General features: G+C 42.3%; 1 protein-coding gene across 5 annotated transcripts in view; it reads left to right on the forward strand.

The window, feature by feature from the left end:
* The window catches only part of LOC126095046 (eye-specific diacylglycerol kinase), a 1,048,134-nt gene that overhangs the window by 308,423 nt on the left and 720,520 nt on the right, over positions 1-19,191 (forward strand). For 3 of the 5 annotated variants that reach the window (XM_049909721.1, XM_049909723.1, XM_049909725.1), the window contains exon 1: positions 1,686-2,758. The exons of 1 other annotated variant lie outside the window; for it this stretch is intronic. In XM_049909721.1, coding sequence (XP_049765678.1) covers positions 2,649-2,758 — 110 coding nt within the window. In that variant the 5' untranslated portion in view covers positions 1,686-2,648. Of the gene's footprint in view, positions 1-1,685; positions 2,759-19,191 lie in introns of those variants that run through there. One more of the 5 variants, XM_049909724.1, reaches the window with a different exon arrangement.

Below are 19,191 nucleotides of genomic sequence, written 5' to 3' on the forward strand. Positions count from 1 at the left end.
TGATACCTGGCCTTCGACCGTAGATACTAGTAGACTGGCCTTGCTGTGCAGAAGCTATGGGGCTAGTGTGGCTCCAACATAAACCACGTGACTGTTGGCAAAACGTGGCGGGATTTCAAATCAGCGGTCTGCCATCCTATGTTTGTATCGGATTTTCCCCACATTTCTCAATTGACTGCCAAACGCTTCCAACAAAAACTACTTTCTTATTTGTGAAAAATTATGCCAGAACTACATTTGACCTGGATTTGTTCAAAGTACCATTTATAAACTCTAACAAATACATCGAACGCCACTCTGGTGGACAGCGGGACGAAATTACTATAAACTATCAATTATAGTAAAATGTCGTTAAAATTCTTTTAAACAGTAAGAGTGGGCTCGTGTCAAAACTTTAAACATTGTATTCGCCACGTTTCGAGCTTTAGTCACTTATAAAATAAAATGGGCTATGGGAATTATGTCAACTATAGGTGTCAAAATTGTTTACTTTACGAGCAGGTCCATTTTAGAGTATCAATTTTAGGTGCACTTCAAAGGTTCAGTTCCCACTATTTTTACAAAAGTTTAAACTATCAGTTTAAAAAAAATTATATTTTAGATGAAAGGTGAGACTTTGCAGTTTCAGAAAATAATTTTGGAGCCTAGGTTTAAAAATGACGGACACTGTAAATACAAATTATAGATATACATTGTAAATAATAACTAACCTATCAAAACACTTCTCCTCGAAGTGCTTCGAGCAAAGGCGCGTATGTGCAAACGGCTTAAAGTTTTTCCGTTTCAAGGCCTGCATCCAAAGCTGCCTTCTGTTTTCATCTTTACAGAACCTATGAGTAGGAACGAGAAACTATTATACTTACTTCTGTAACCGAATTATCACAGATACTTTCCAAAATGTAATATGAGTCTGACTTTACAGGCATCACTTTCAAGACTTTAATTTACGTGATACTGTATTTCAAGTGTAAAAAACATATAAAAGTCACTTCAGCAGATTTCAATAAACGCATCTGCACTATCTTAGACACACTTACACGTGAAATGTAATGCCATTTCCCCGACAAAACGCTGAGTACAGCCATAAGCGCAACACGAAACAACCATGTTTTGCCAACATTCACGTGACTTCAGCCCAGAGATGTTGGAGCCACGAAAATGACGTCAGGGCCAGTCTATTATATTTATGGTCGAAGTACCTGGCGCGGATTTGTAACTTCCATTGACACCAGACGACGCCACAGTCCGCTGTTTCTACGCATGCGCAGTCACATTCAGGACTCTCATAGAACTGCGAACTCCGCAGTCAGTTGTTTACTGACGTCACTGTCCCACTCGCGGCTGGCGGCCGATTTTCTCGCAGGCTGGTGAAGCGCGTAGTCACGAGGGGTCGCTTTTGAGCAGAAAATCGGGCGTGTAAGAAGGGCGTAAGTTGGCCACGGTGCGTGGAGACAGCCAGCAGTCCAGCGCTGACTTGTGGGGCGCAGCTGGCGCGCCGCTAGTCGCGTCCGGCTCGCTTTAATCCCCCGTCCGTGGGCTGCCAGCTGGCGTCTCTGGTTCTTCTGGCGCGCCTCTGGCTCGGAGTGGGAGGGGGGGGGGAGAGAGGGGGCGCCAGCCCGGCTGTGGTCTGTGCCGTGCTGACGTAGCGGAACTCGGCTTCAGTTGGCGTGCCGTGGTCGCCGCGTGTGCCGGTAAGCCGTGTACCGTGCTGCCTAGCCGATTCCGGGAGACTACGCGACGCCTCGCCACACTGGCAGCGAAGCGGTCATCGCGTTTGTGCGAACCTTCTCGGATCCGCGTGTTCCGTCGGAGAGAGAATTACTAGTGTCCTTCCGTATCTGGCTTCTAAGTGCCAACTTCGTGTGTGGTGTACCAGTGTTGGAAGAATAGTGGACCGACAGTGATCATTTCATCGACTACTTGTATGATACTTCACATCAGAGGAAGTGGAGACGCGTGCCGAATTCGTGGAGCTTGTGTGTTACATCGAGCACTTTGTGTGCTAGGATAGGCACTCGTAGGCGCGGAGGAGCCGATGAACTTGGCAACTGCCGCCAAGTCTCGAAATAAGTGCAGCGTAGTGCAAGCGCCGCCACTGCTGTTGGTGCTGTTGACGTAACTACAGTATCTCTCTTCCTCCCGCTGTTCTTCCTGCGATACCGGAGCTGGTCTTTCCGCTCTGCTTCCCTAGCGAGTGCTGTGTCTTTTTTTTTCCTCCCCGGTGGTAACCGTGTAATGCTCTGTAGCAACTGAGTGCCGTGCGGTGTGATGCCTGTGGAGGGCGAGACGCGACACATTGGACAGTCCGCAATCGGCGCGTGTGAAGCCACCATTGCCAAGGGCGCACTCTGAGCGAGCGTTGCGCTGCACCTGCGGCAGGTTCGGCAGTTCGTCAGTGGGATGACGCCTGCGTCAGGCGCTGACGCGGGCCCCCAGACTGAGAAATAAGTCCCGCAGAAGCGGGCGCGCCGCTCCGAGGCAGGTGGGATGCGGCGCTGCGGCCGGTGGAAAGCCGGCCCACCAGCTGGCGCGTCGGCCAAGGTCACCGTAACCACAACCACAACCACGGCCAGCAGCGGGCGCTCGGGCCGTCGGGGTCCCTGGTTCCCGCCTCGGCAGCAGTAGCGACCGCGGCAGTCACCGGCGACATGCGGCTTCGCCCAGACAAGCTGTGCTGTCGCTACAGCGTCACCAGCGCGCTCCGGGGAGCAGTCTCCTGCTGCCGCCGGTCCAGCCTCACCTCCTCCACGCGACGAAGGTAAAGAAAAGAAGGGAAAAAAAGGGGTCGACAGAAGCGTCCGATCCCACGCGTCGGCTTTGACCCGTGACGTAAGGGTGTTGTCGTGTGTGACGTCATGACGGCGCGGAGTTTGGTTTGAGTGTGGCTGTCTCCAGTTCTGTTTTATATTATTTTATTTACTTTCCTGATCTGTTCGTTCTATCTCGTGAGATTTTTTTTTAATTTCAACACACTTATTACTTATTTTAATTATCTGTTTCCTCGAATTTCTGTTTTAGTTTATTATATTTATATTTCTGATCTGCTCGTTCTATCCCGTGAGATTTTTTTTTAAAGACAAAAAACACTAATCAGCTACTGAAGCATCTTTATCTTCTATGGGTTGCAGGGGTTACGACCCCTGGGGAGGTGGGTGAGTATTCATGCATGGCTGTCTTCACTTACACGTTGTAGCTACGCAAGGCGTCTAAATTTGTTTATATTTAGTTTGTCCCCCCACCCAAAACACCCAATTTCCCGCGCTTTTCCCGTTAGTGTCATTAGGTTTCTTGTGGAAAGTGTGTGTGTTTTTGTTTCCGCCATATTTGTGACGTCATGGGTCAAAGCAGACGGGTGGAATCGGACGCTTCCGTATTTCCAAAAAAAGCACCAGTCTCCACTGTCGGCGTTGTTCTGTAAGCTAAGACCCAGGCTCTTACCAACACAGATCTGTGGAGGGGAGACGCGACACATTGGACAGTCCGCAATCGGCGCGTAAAACAAGTTGGTCATAAAAGTCAGAGCAGCGTAGCAAATGTTGAATTCCCAAAAGTTTTGCAGTGAACCATAAAACTACAGCCAACTAGCGAAGAGCGTGTGGTAGCTCGTCTGGTAAGCGAACAATGTTGAGGGCATTCATTCGCTACGCGCCGGAAATTTTCGAGACGATCTACGAATCATTTCTTTGCTTCTGTCAATTCTGCAGCTGTGTTGCAAACAGCAGTTTCGAACGTTTGCCGTTAACGTCAAGGATAGTAGCTTATTCGTGCTCTCTGTACGTTTGGAAACATTAAAACATATGGCCTTTAAATATTATTAAATACATTCTATCTCACATTACTACATATTGTATGGTGCGTAATAATGTCCCCCAACTCCGGCGCCCCCATTCCTGAAATCTTGATTATTCTGACAGTCACTTGGCGTCGTCAGAGGGCTAGGCTATGTAGAAAGGTGTTAATTTACTGGCAAAATAAAGGCTGTGGCAACAGGTTGATGTGTTGTATTGCCTATTATCTATAATTAACCGATGTTTAACGGACCATTTTTTGTGAATAAAACCGTCTAGGTCTCTTAATAGATAACGTCGTTCATTACGATGTTTTGTCTACTACCAACATCAGATCTGTGTCTAATATAAAAGGAACATGCGAACGAGTGGCGTTTATTATACCTTATCAGGCTACAAAACATGAAAAATTAAAAAAAAAAAAGTTTCAGAAGTTGATTCACCAAAACTTAGGATTTGTAAAACAGCATTCAGTCTCGGTATAAACTAAATCTAAGCCTAACTAGGCTGTCAACTGGTAACTCAGCTCGACAGATTTCGGAGACATTCTGTCACTTATAAAACGACACAACTTTAAGTTACAAACATTCAAAATCAAATTATAAAACACGATTTAAATGAGTATGGTTGATTTATAACATTAGCTTTTCAACCCAAACTAGACGTGACGATAGCAGTAGCCGAAACGTCGTAATAAATAAATACATTTATTAACAATTTAGACGATTTTATTCACAAAATACCCACAGAGGTGGCGAACTAATGAAGGAAATTTATTGTCTTTATTGATATTTGACACATTCTTCATTATGGAAACCAAATCTGCAACGTAAAATCAAGTAAACTATTTTAGATAATAGACAAGTCTCTGCCAAATATTTGGATGCTTGTTATATTCCACATACAGTAGGCCTTAATAAACTACAAAAAATGCGAGAAGGCCCACTGTGTAACTTTCACCGTTTCCTCCCACATTCCGACACTTGTAGGGTGAAGAAAAATGTGATAATAAGATAGGGGGCGTCGAATCGAGAAACATATTCCAAATAATAGTAATGCACCACCATGTAACTATGGAAATTATATGAAAGCTAGTCAGCGTCAAGTCCACCGAGCAATAGGTTTTTATACTAGCTTGGCCCAGCTCATAACTGTTGTACTAATGACATCAGTTAGTAATTAAATTAGATTGTTATGGGTTCACTGAACATTCAAAGCTAGACAAACATTAAATTCCTATCCAAGGTTCGTTGCACCAACGCGAATTTTTGTGATGACTACTGGCTCCACAATAAAATCAACTATTTTGAAATTACCTTTGCGCTGTTGTCTTCAGCCGAAGATTGATTTGATGCCCCTTTCAACGTTCGTTTTGCCTGTTGAAGCCTATTCACCTCTGCATAAGTACTGCAGCCCACATCTGTTTGAAATCTTCTTACTGTGCTCAGTACTTGGGCCCCCTCTACAATTTTCATTCTGTACGCTTCCTTCCATTACCAAACTTGATATCTCAAGATGTGTCCTACCGACCGACACCTTCTGTTAGTTAAGTTGTGCCATAAATTTCTTTTCTTGTCAGCTCAGTTCACTACCTCCTCATCAGTTATCCGATCTACCAACCTAATCTTCAGCATTCCTCTGAACACCAGATTTCAAAAGCGTTTATTCTCTTGCGTGAACTGTGTCTCGTCCATGTTTCACTTCTGTTCAAGGCTGCACACCAGACAAATACCGTCAAAAAAGACTTCCCAACACTTCAATTTCTTCGTCGTTCACAGATTTTCCTGATGATATCCTTTCTACTCCGACTTGCTATTAAAAAAAAAAAAAAAAAAAAAAAAGACATACAGCAGAAACAGCACTGCAGTACGATAGTTTATATGTAAGACATTATGTAGTTTAAAAGACGTAAATCCACATGTTTAAACACTTCTGTTTTGTTATGTACGTTTATTTCAACGTATAGAGTAAATCAGTAAGACTGAACCATCACAGCCGTGGAAAAAAAAAAACGCGCACTGAATTTTAAACAGTTTTTCCCCAAATAACATTTTTACAGCAAGAATCTGACATTCCTGACCCTACATTGCTACAGAGTTGACAATGTGGGAAATATCTTTGGTGCTCCCTCTCGAAAAGTATTGTCGTGTTGTGAATGAGTGCTAAATACATCCAAACAAGTTCGTTTACCGGACAAACTTCCGTGCACTCATAGTTAACGGCCGTTTTATGGCCGAAGCTCAACATCAGCGTGAAACGGTCAGTATATATATAAAAAAAATGGTTCAAATGGCTCTGAGCACTATGGGACTTAACTTCTGAGGTCATCAGTCCCCTAGAACTACTTACACCTAACTAACCGAAGGACATCACAAACATCCATGCCCGAGGCAGGATTCGAACCTGCGACCGCAACGTGCGACCGCAGCGGTCGCGCGGCTCCAGACTGTAGCGCCTAGAACCGCTCGGCCACTCCGGCCGGCAAGGTCAGTATCATTAATTCTTCCTCAGACTGCGCGTCCATTGGACTGAATTATGGCCTCGCATGACATTCTTATTCACTCACTAAACACGCCACAGTCATTGATAATGTATTTATTTCCAAATTCGCATACAATGTGGGATTTCTTTTGCTCTTGGTAGAGCTCTACTAGCGCATTACTGAAGTTCAGGGCGCATTCCTGTTCCGAATTTAAGCACTGGATAATACTCGTCGAGGGTACGATATAACTCGACACTTGTCATCGACGGTAAATTCTGTGAACAACCATTTTTCTCAATCGTAAGATCGATAGTTGAGTGACTCAGCTCTAACTATCTTGTCAGAAAATATGAAACATGTGCAGATAGTGAAATTCGAGCCAAACTAGAATTGTTTCGGATTTCGCATGCGCAGCATTCGGAAAATACGTTCTAATAAAACATAACTTGCGCCACTGTGTCAGAATATTGGTAGCGGGCGGCCATTGCTATCGTGAAAAGCCTAAAGAAATAATATCCATTACAACTTAACGGTGTGGAAGTGGATTTCAACTCCTGTATTGTCCGAGATCAAAATTAATATTTATATGTTATAAAGACCCAATACTTACTCTTAAATTGACTCATTACTCCTTCGTGTACTAAAACAATTACGACACTGCACTTCTGTTTATTTGAACATAAACTGCAATTTATTTTTAATGATTTTTAACCTTTATAAATCCAGAGCTTAGGTGCTTTGTTACGGCTATTGGCCGGTGTCTAATTCCGTTCAGGAGTCTCAGAAAGGCTGAAAACCACAGAGTTACGAGAAAGTAGCATGATCAGACTACGTATTTCTCCGAAAGGGCTAATCGCTATGGCGCCACAACCGCCAGGGTCCATGCAATTCTTTGTCGTCTTTTTGGTAAGCAAGTTTTCATATCTCGAAACCGACTCGACACTCTGGTTTGAAAAAGCGGAGTCAAGCGTAAAGGATTCACCAGCTGTGTACATACATAACTCGTGCCGTTCCGTCAGTGACGTTAGAAACGAACAGACGCAACTACCAAAAGCGGACTGAAGTACAGCTACTACTTATTCTAATTTTTTTGTATTAACTACGGTTTAAAGATTCATCTTTACATTATACAAAGAAACATGGTTTGTAATTCTTAAGAATATATGACAACTATGTATAATGCTTCCCATTTACAACGCAATTACGCGGTTTTGAATAAATTTAACGAAAATTATATGCGTTATTTGTTTACATACTTTAAAGCGACAGGAATAGCTTTGTTTCCACCATTGCTTAGTACAGTCCGTCAGTGCTTTAGCATTTCTTCCGAGATATTGCAATTTCTAGAAAGATAATTTTTGAAATTCATCAGTCGAAAAATTTTAGAAATACGTAGCAGGCAGTTGATTTAAGAACTAGAGGAGCAAGAAACACTCTCAACTTTAACAGTGTCACAATTTAGACTTCTTAAAATTAAAACGTACACTCACGATATAAGTATTTCATGCAGCACTACGATTGTGAATTCTGGGCCGCATACTTTATACGACTAAAACTACCTAAGGGGCTCCGGAACGCCCTATACTTGCAATGTTAAAATAACGCTTATAAATTACATCTTTCCTCACAAAGTATTTGAGGTAGGAAGTTGAACTTCTTACAGATTATTTATTGGAATATGGGCTACAACTTAACACAGGGATTTTACAAAATTTTAGTTCAGTTATTAAAGATGATTTTTTTTCAATTGTAATGAAAATTCACAACATTTTTTTGCAATTTTTTATTTATATATTCATAAATATACAGTTTTTTGGAAAAAGGCTGTGTTAAATTATGCAGAAGGTACTGTGTAACATTTACTGAAAGTTTGAAACAAATATGTTTGGAAGATCCTTAGAAAACATGTAATTAGTATGAGAAAATAAAAGTTTTGGGAATCGAGCGACAAAGATTGGATTAACTTTTTAGTGCATTGCAGGTCCATAGGATGGATTATCTTCATCCTCTGCAAACTCCTCCTCCAGCTTCCTCTTGTTCCTCCTCCTGTTTACTCTTGCTTGTATTTCTAGACTCTTTACAGCCCTGTCTGCAGCCCGAAGGTGTTCCTTGTCTAAAGGAAGCATGTCAGAACCTATCTTCATTCCCATATTTCTAAATACCTTGCACCTTACAATGTTGCCATCATTGAAAGTCGCAACAGCAACTTTACTTTTACTCATTATTATACTTCAACAAAACAGAGACTCAAGAAACAGAATTAATTACGAATATTTTCGAGATAACGACAGAGTAAATAAACATGAAACAATCCACAATCACAACAGCGATATATATTGAACCATCACAGGTTAGCCACAACACATACTTTATCTCACATCACTAAAATGTACCTGATGAACACGGACGTTAATAATAACACCATTTGACAGCAGTTTAACAGCGCCACAGTGGGTCACGCCCATGTAGAACACATTGCAAAAAAAATTTAAAAATAGTTGTAGTCTTCGGAATTGAATAAATTATATATCTATTAAAAGATATATCTATTAAAAGATATATCTATTAAAAGATTCTGCAGATTCAGAAAACGTAAAAAAGTAAAAATTGAACTTTTCATGATTTTGAGCCTTTCCGGAGCCCCTTAATGAAAAAGCTAGCTTCGTAATAATACAGTGGTCTAATAGTATCAACAGTATACATCATGTTTTCGAAAGACACGAACACCGGTTAAGAAGCAAGTGTGTGAAATTGTAGAAGAATGCCTCAATAGAAAACATAGCTATGCTGTATTCTTATCGTGTTCGAGATGCATTTATTCAAACTTCACGGCCTGGAGGCTCAGAAACGCGCACATCGCTTACGCAAAGTTTACAGAATGTCGGATCTTATCGTCCTCGCCTGTGAAAGTCACATAAGTTGGAGCGGTTCAGTAGCGTAATTGGCTTGCAGTGATGCAATGCCATGACCACTGACTACGTATGCTGACATGACGTGCACCTATGGCCATTGCAGTGGAAATAAGAGGGCTGCAGCTGCAGAATTCTAACGGCGGTTTCGTGGACGAAGAATAGCCCGCGCAGTAACGGTTGGGTTGGATCTCGACACAGTGCGCGAAAGTGGTTCTTGTCCCGCGTACGTCATGGATCGTTGCGACGGTGCCGGGGAGATCGAAATAAGGTAGAAAACATTAATCAGACATATAAGCCGGCCGGTGTGGCCGTGCTGTTCTAGGCGCTACAGTCTGGAGCCGAGCGGCCGCTACGGTCGCAGGTTCGAATCCTGCCTCGGGCATGGATGTGTGTGATGTCCTTAGGTTAGTTAGGTTTAATTAGTTCTAAGTTCTAGGCGACTGATGACCTCAGAAGTTAAGTCGCATAGTGCTCAGAGCCATTTCAACCAATCAGACATATAAGAGAAACTCTATTATTTGCTGTAAAAATGATTACTGCATCAAACACATTCCACATTCTCTATTCCTCTCTCACTAAAACACCTCATTACTTACGTGTAATTCTAGCGAAGATGGTTTGGTTCAAACACTGGACTTCGGTGTTACGGAAGATCGGAATTCATCTTTTCGTATGCCAGCCCGATTTAGGTTATCCGTGGTTTTTTAAACCACTTAAGGAGGTGCACGGATGTATCCTTTGGAAAGAACACGGCCGATTTCCTTTCCCAATTTGCGTTTTGTGGTTCGTGGATAACCATACTGCCGTCCGTGGGATGTTAAACATTCAATCATCCTTCCTTTTTTCTGAACGCGGTATCGAAACTTTCAGGTACATACCGGCTTCGCTCCCATGGTTTCCACATCATACACGCCAGCGCGACGTTCCTTTGGGAATCCGAACACTTCAGCAATATTAAATAATATATCTATCATATTTTTCCGGTTCCGATAAATTTCCATAAGGATGTCGCTAGCTAGAATGGTTGGAACACCATCCTGCCACGCTCCTCTCCATTACTGTTGTGTTCCGTCTGTCTGGGTCACGCCGTGTTGTCGAGATGGAAACGACAGACCTGTTGACGAAGCGTAAAAATCGCTGTGTTACATTTATTTTGCAGTCTGTTTCCGGGTCTTAATAGTTACCTCACTCGTAATTTCGTTTTTTCCCCCCTGTTAGTCGCAATACCTAACTCTGACGGTAAATGGAAATAAACAGAGCACCGAAAACCGTTCGTTTTATTCACCCCAAATTTTTTCCACGCTCTCCATATCAGCTGACTGGAAAAGAGCTCCCAAATCCGAACAGCATTTCCCAGTTTCCCTGTAAAGTTAACTTATACGCTGTAACAGAACTTTGTCAGTCGTGTTTCATAAAACCTTCTGTAGAATCTTTGACAGTGAACTGAGTACTTTTATTATAAATTTTATGTAAGAGCGCGGTTATAGCTTTTACAAAGGATTTATTTAAGATATTTGACAGTGTAATACGGGTCATAGAACATGGCTTTGGAGGATCATCTGTGGAGGGACCTCCAGCTGCGTGTTTCAATGTGGAGCACATGTGAGATGCTGCGTTTGTCCTGAACAACGAACTGAAAATTATGACCATAATCGAAATTTACAATGGAAAGAAACCACGTGTAATCGAAATAGAGTGCACAATTCGGATTCGAACCGTGACTATTGGCTTTCGCGAGAGTTGATTTTCCATTTGAGGTTCCTTCCTATAACTGTAGTGTGTAGACGCAACACTTCAGTCTAGCATCTCTCTTGCTGTGAGAGTTTCGAAATGATAGGAGCTTTAGTGCAGATTTAAACTCGTAATCGGTACAAATGCTTCTTTAACTCGGTTGGTAACGAAGCGATGATGAAACTCTTAGATATTGCTTCGACTTTGTACATATTGGTTGTGAACGTTTCAAATTTTGCTTGTTATTGTCACAGAAACTGGAAAATTTTGCACATTTTGTTTGGAATTACGGACATCTCAGCGGTTAATTTGTTTAAATAAGCTATTAGTTCAACCGCACGGAGTTAACGGTAAAAGGGCTGGGATACACGTGAGAGGTTTTCGCTCTCAGAAAGCTTGGTAATCTCAGATAGTACTCGCAGAATTGTTTATACTAGGGTCGAATTTTCTCTGATCATTACTTTCAGATAGTTCCTTGCGAGTACTTTCTGTAAGTGTCTGGGATTCTTGCGAGAGAAATTATCGGTAGCGTTTATATACTGTAGCGTGAGAACGCGTGCGAGAGCTGCAACAGCGAGATTTTCCTGTCGCAATACCGTGCATGTAGGAAAAGCGTCGGGTTGCAGCTGCACTTTTGATACTGTTAGTGGCAAAGCACAAACGTACTAAACAACTGTGTTTTTGTTGGATAAGATTGTGGATCTGGTGGCGAATTCACTTTGGAGCATACAAGATTCTCACGTAGAGCTTGTGAAGGCTATTTTTCGACATAATCACCATTTCTGTTGATGCATTTTTGTAGACCCTGTTGCAGTTTTGGTATGCCCATGTCATACCAGCTCGCCGCCATCCTGTTCAGAAAGTTATGAACCTCTTCTTTCACCTCGTCGTCGGAGCTGAAATGTTCTTTTAACCTAGGAAACAGGTGATAGTCACTGGGCGCCAAGTCAGGACTATAGGGTGGGTGATTATGTTCCACTGAAACTGTTGCAGGAGAGCAACGGTTTGCCGAGCGATGTTTGGGCGAGCGTTGTCATGGAGAATGCGTACGCTCTTGCTCAATACCCGTTTGAGTTTTTTCAGTCTCACAGTACCTGTCAGGGTTAATTGTGGTCCCAGAAAGATAGGCCACACACGGTATGGTGGCTGGAGAGTATAGATGTAGTTGAAGAAATTGTGACTAATTTACTTAACTGCCTGATTTAAGCTACCAAAATGTGGCACATAAATGTTATTTAGAACTAATATTAAACAATTTAGAGAAGGGTTAATAGTATTGGGGAACACATGCTACGAGTTTCTGTGGATGAAATTGCGCTCCTGTTCATTTCATTGAATCTTATTAATTAAAATCGTCATTACTCTAGTATCATTCGAATGTGAGATAAACCAAGTTGTTATATGTTTATTGCAGACATAAGCTTCAATTTAGTATGTCGATGAAGAGTGTAGCTGTATTGGTTTACCAGTAGTTTAATTTTGAATGCTTGTTAAATCATAATTTGTAAAAGGCTGTGTAATTCGTGAACTAGCGATCATACAATGAACTCGCGATAATTGCATGCTCAGTTTGATATCCTCTTATTCTCTGATATTCCACAAGATTCACTTTCAGCGTTTCCCGTGTATTTCCAAGTTATATTCAGTAGCTGGAAGCGTCACTTGTGGTGCCGCAGACGCGCCCATTTCCCCTAGCTCTGGGTTTTTACCCACCGCTTCCTGTCGCCTAATCCCTTTGTGCGGAGCGCTAAGTTTGTCTCGTTGCCGCGTGGCTTGCCCGTATTCCAGCTAAGACTCCCACACGGCACCGCTATCATTTCCCCCCTCCTCTGTTCCATTCGCGATAAGAACGATTGCCCATAAACCTTCGTACGAGAGCCAATTTTTTCTGACTTTATTCACGGTGGTCCTCTCGCGAGGCTTTTCTGTGGGGGGGAGAAAGTAATGTGTTGCCAGACTCTTCCCGGAACGTACGCTCTCTGAATTAAAATAATAAACGTCTTCGCGATAAACAACACCTCTCTTGCAATAACCGCCACTGCAGTATCAAGAGAATTTCCGTAACGACTGCGCACCTACACAATGTGATCAAAAGTATCCGGACACCCCCATCACCTTTCTTTTCCATGTTGTTGTTGTTGTGGTCTTCAGTCCTGAGACTGGTTTGATGCAGCTCTCCATGCTACTCTATCCTGTGCAAGCTTCTTCATCTCCCAGTACCTACTGCAACCTACACCCTTCTGAATCTGCTTAGTGTATTCACCTCTTGGGTCTCCCTCTACGATTTTTACCCTCCACTCTGCCCTCCAATACTAAATTGGTGATCCCTTGATGCCTCAGAACATGTCCTACCAACCGATCCCTTCTTCTGGTCAATATGTGTCACAAACTTCTCTCCTCCCCAATCCTATTCAATACTTCCTCATTAGTTATGTGATCTGCCCATCTAATCTTCAGTATTCTTCTGTAGCACCACATTTCGAAAGCTTCTATTCTCTTCTTGTCCAAACTATTTATCGTCCATGTTTCACTTCCATACGTGGCTACACTCCATACAAACACTTTCAGAAATGACTTCCTGACACTTAAATCTATACGCGATGTTAACAAATTTCTCTTCTTCAGAAACGCTTTCCTTGCCATTGCCATTCTACATTTTATATCTTCTCTACTTCGACCATCATCAGCTGTTTTGCTCCCCAAATAGCAAAACTCATTTACTACTTTAAGTGTCTCATTTCCTAATCTAATTCCCTCAGCATCACCAGAGTTAATTCGACTACATTCCATTATTCTCGTTTTGCTTTTGTTGATGTTCATCTTATACCCTCCTTTCAAGACACTGTCCATTCCGTTCAACTGCTCTTCCAGGTCTTTTGCTGTCTCTGACAGAATTACAATGTCATCGGTGAACCTCAAAGTTTTTATTTCTTCTCCATGGATTTTAATACCTACTCCGAATTTTTCTTTTGTTTCCTTTACTGCTTGCTCAATACACAGATTGAATAACATAGGGGAGAGGCTACAACCCTGTCTTACTCCCTTCCCAACCACTGCTTCCCTTTCATGTCCCTCGACTCTTATAACTGCCAGCTGGTTTCTGTACAAATTATAAATAGCCTTTCGCTCCCTGTATTTTACCCCTGCCACCTTTAGAATTTGAAGGAGAGTATTCCAGTCAATATTTTCAAAAGCTTTCTCTAAGTCTACACATGATAGAAACGTAGATTTGCCTTTCCTTAATCTTTCTTCTAAGATAAGTCGTAAGGTCAGTATTGCCTCACGTGTTCCAGTATTTCTACGGAATCCAAACTGATCTTCCCCGAGGTCGGCTTTTACTCGTTTTTCCATTTGTCTGTAAAGAATTCGTGTTAGTATTTTGCAGCTGTGGCTTATTAAACTGATTGTTCGGTAATTTTCATATCTGTCAACACCTGCTTTCTTTGGGATTGGAATTATTATATTCTTCTTGAAGTCTGAGGGTATTTCGCCTGTTTCATACATCTTGCCCACCAGATGGTAGAGTTTTGTCAGGACTGGCTCTCCCAAGGCCGTCAGTAGTTCCAATGGAATGTTTTCTACTCCGGGGGCCTTGTTTCGACTCAGGTCTTTCAGTGCTCTGTCAAACTCTTCACGCAGTATCGTATCTCCCATATCATCTTCATCTACATCGTCTTCCATTTCCATAATATTGTCCTCAATCGCCCTTTTTCATATTACGTGCATTGTGCTGCCACCTACTGCCAGGTGCTCTATATCAGCGACCCCAGTAGTCATTAGACATCGTGAGAGAGCAGAATGGGGCGCTCCGCGGAACTCACGGACTTCAAACGTGGTCAGGTGATTGGGTGTCACTTGTGTCATACGTCGGTACGCGAGATTTCCACATTCCTAAACATCCCTAGGCCCATCGTTTCCGATGTGATAGTGAAGTGGAAACGTGGATACGCACAGCAGAAAAGCGTAGAGGCCGACCTCGTCTGTTGACTGACAAAGACCGCCGACAGTTGAAGAGGGTCGTAGCGTGTAATAGGCAGACTTCTCTCCAGACTACCACGCAGGAATCCCAAACTGCAGCAGGATCCACTGCAAGTGCAATGACAGTTAGGCGGGAGGTGAGAAAACTTGGATTTCATGGTCGAGCGCCTGCTCATAAGCCACACATCACGCCGGTAAATGCCATACGATGCCTCGCTTGGTGTAAGTAGCGTAAAGATTGGACGATTGAACAGTGGAAAAACGTTGTGTCGAGTGGCGAAACACGGTACACAATGTGGCGATCCGATGGTAGGGTGTGGGTATGGCGAATGCCCGGTGAACGTGATCTGCCAGCATGTGTAACGCCAACAGTAAAATTTGGAGGCGGTGGTGTTATGGTGTGGTCGTGTTTTTTCATGGAGGGGGCTTGGAGCCCTTGCTGTTTTTCGTGGCACTTTCACAGCACAAGCCTATACTGCTGTTTTAAGCACCTTCTTGCTTCCCATTGTTGAACAGCAATTCGGGGATGGCGATTTCATCTTTCGACATGGTCGAGCACCTGTTCATAATGCATGGCCTGTGGCGGAGTGGTTACACGACAGTAACATCCCTGTAATGGACTGGCCTGCTCAGACTCCTGACCTGAATCCTACAAAAGACCTTTGGGATGTTTTGGAACGCCGAGTTCGTGCCAGGCCTCACCGACCGACGTCGATACCTCTCCTCATTGCAGCACTCCGTGAAGAATGAGCTGCCATTCCCCAAGATACCTCCCAGAATTTCCAATTGAGGGCGCCACGAACTTGTAAGTCATTTTCAGCCAAGTGTCCGGATACTTTTGAACACACAGTGCACGTGACGAATCGTGGCGCATGTTATTGCAACTTCTCGTTATCTTTTATCGCTCCAACTCGGTAAGGATCCTTGATTGATAAGCAGTACTCAAAAATCAGTCCTACATGCGTTTTGTAAGCCGCTTCTTTCGTGAATAAATTAAATTATCTTAAGATTCTTCCAATGAACTTCACCTGGCACCTGCCTTACCTATAATTACTTGTGTGTGCTTATTCCGCTTTATGTTGCTCCGGATGGCTACTCCTAGAGGTCTTACAGTAGTTACTTTTTCCAACATTTAGCCGTTAATAGTATAACGAAACAGTAATTTATCCCTTCACTTTTTTATGCACAGTAAATTAGATTAATTTACGTTCACGGTCAATAGCCAGTTTCATAACTAATTGTCGATCCTCTGTGTGTCTTGTAGCATTTCGCTGCAGTCTTCTAGAAATGAAACCATTTACACACAACAGCACAGTCTGCCAAAACCTTCACGGAACTTCCGACGTTATGCAACGTAACATTAAGGGGCTCCGGAAAGGCTCAAAATCATGAAAAGTTCAATTTTTACTTTTTTGCGTTTTCTGAATCTGCAGACTATTACCTTTTAATAGATATATAATTTATTCAATTCCGAAGACTACAACTATTTTTAAATTTTTTTTGAAATGTGTTCTACATGGGCGTGACCCACTGTGGCGCTGTTAAACTGCTGTCAAATGGTGTTAATATTAACGGCCGTGTTCATCAGGTACATTTTAGTGATGTGAGATAAAGTGTGTGTTGTGGCTAACCTGTGATGGTTCAATATATATCGCTTGTGCGATTGTCGATTGTTTCATGTTTATTTACTCTGTCGTTATCTCGAAAATATTCGTCATTAATTCTGTTTCTTGAGTCTCTGTTTTGTTGAAGTATAATAATGAGTAAACGTAAAGTTGCTGTTGCGACTTTCAATGATGGCAACATTGTAAGGTGCAAGGTATTTAGAAATATGGGAATGAAGATAGGTTCTAACATGGTACGAGCGATGCTTGCTTTAGGCAAGGAACGCCTTCGAGCTGCAGACAGGGCTGTAAAGAGTCTAGAAATACAAGCAAGAGTAAACAGGAGGAGGAACAAGAAGAAGCTGGAGGAGGAGTTTGCAGAGGATGAAGATAATCCGTCCTATGGACCTGGAATGCACTAAAAAGTTAATCCAATCTTTGTCGCTCGATTCCCAAAACTTTTATTTTCTCATACTAATTAAATGTTTTCTAAGAATCTTGCAAACATATTTGTTTCAAACTTTCAGTAAATGTTACACAGTACCTTCTGCATAATTTAACACAGCCTTTTTCCAAAAAACTGTATATTTTTGAATATATAAATAAAAAATTGCAAAAAATGTTGTGAATTTTCATTAGAATTGAAAAAAAATCATCTTTAATAACTGAACTAAAATTTTGTAAAATCCCTGTGTTAAGTTGTAGCCCATATTCCAATAAATAATCTGTAAAAAGTTCAACTTCCTACCTCAAATACTTTGTGAGGAAAGATGTAATTTATAAGCGTTATTTTAACATTGCAAGTATAGGGCGTTCCGGAGCCCCTTAACATGCACATCGTAAACAATAACGACCGTATAACACTCCTTGAGGTACTCTCAAAATTACCTTTACGTTTGTTGAGTTCGTCTCGTTAAGAACTACATGTTCTGCATCTACATCTACATTGTGTAAACCACCGTGTGCTACATGGCAGAGGGTACCTCCCATTGTACCAGTCATTAGGGTTTTTTCCTGTTCCATTCACGTATGGAACGCAGGACAAATGATTGGACGCCTCTTGCAGCAATTATCATCACCCTACCCTCACGATCCCTATTTGAGCGGTCATCATTTAAAGTCGGTTCTTAAAACTTTGTTGATAGGCTTTCTCGGAGTAGTTTGACTTCAACAGTCTCCTAGTTCAGCTAGTTCAGTTCCTCCAGTATCTCTGTGACACTATTCCACGGATTAAACAAACCTGTGACCATTCGCACTGCCCTTCCCAGTAAACGTTCAGTATCTCCTGTTAGTCCTATCTGATACGTGTCCCACACACCTGAGCAATATTCTAGAACCGGTGGCATGTGTGATCTGTGAGCAATCTCATTTGTAGACTGATTTCATTTATCCAGTATCCTATCAATAAACCGAAGTCTACCACCTGCTTTACCCACGAATGAACCTATGCGATCATTCAATTCATATCCCTGCAAGGTGTTACACCCAGGTATTGGTATGAGTTGACCGATTCCAACAGTGACTCAATAATATTATAGTCATTGGATACTGCGTTTTTTCGTTTTGTGAAGTGCAAAATTTTACATTTCTGAACATTTAGAGCAAGTTGCCAATCTCTGCACCACGTTGAAATCTTACTAGGATCTGACTCAATATTTATGCAGCTTCTCTCAGATGGAACTTCATTATAGATAAAGGTCATGAGTATACAATATAAACAGCAAGGGTCCCAGCACACTTGCCTGGGGCACACCCGTAGTTTTTCTGCATCTGACTAGGACTCACCATCCAAGATAACATGCTGTGTCTCCCTACCAAAAAAGTCCTCAGTAACAAATTTCACTTGATACCCATACGATCGTACTTTTGACAATACGCGTAGTGCGGTGAGTCAAATGCTTTTCGGAAATCAAGAAACACTGAGTCTCCCTGTTTTCCTTGATCCAAAGCTTCCAGTACGTCATCTGAGAAAGGTTTCACATGATCGATGCTTTCGAAACCCATTCTGGCTGCTATCTGCTCGGAAGTTCTGAATCCGGTCACAAATTCACTAAACCTCAGCACATAACTCTCAAATGTCTACCGGATGTCAACGACTGAGGCATCAATTTGGCATCCGTTGTCTACGATGCTATGGATTTCATGGACGAACAGAGCCAGATGAGTTTCGCAACATCTCTGGCTCCAGAACCCATGTTGATTTCTCTACATGAGATTCGTGTTCTCAAAAAGAACTAATAATAGTTGAGAATAAAACATGTGCCACAGTTCTACAACAGATTGATTTCAATCATTGTTGTGCGGATTGCTATGCGAAGTACGGTATTGTGAATGCCCGCCTCATTGCCAGCGTTTCGTATCTGTACACCCACTCTAGGAAGACTTAGCACGATCGTGTCTTCGGTAGACATTTCGTGAGAAGTGTTTTTAGATTTTATTTATGGTTTTGCATTCATTAAGATCTTGAAAAAAATATGTATTTTTTACGCACAATAAGAGATGTATGTAGAAGAAACAAAGAAATCTGTACAGCTAGTGTGAGATCCTTGACACCGTGTGCTGACGACATCCAGTTGTTGGGGTTAAAAGTCAAGCAAGCTCAATTCCTAGCAACAGGTCGCAGCGCCTCGACCCTAATACAATTGACCGTTAGCCGATACCGCCCAGTTTGCGATTAAAACTAAGAGAAGCGAAAA

The sequence above is a fragment of the Schistocerca cancellata genome, chromosome 8, assembly GCF_023864275.1.
Source record: "Schistocerca cancellata isolate TAMUIC-IGC-003103 chromosome 8, iqSchCanc2.1, whole genome shotgun sequence".
Lineage (NCBI taxonomy): Eukaryota > Metazoa > Arthropoda > Insecta > Orthoptera > Acrididae > Schistocerca > Schistocerca cancellata.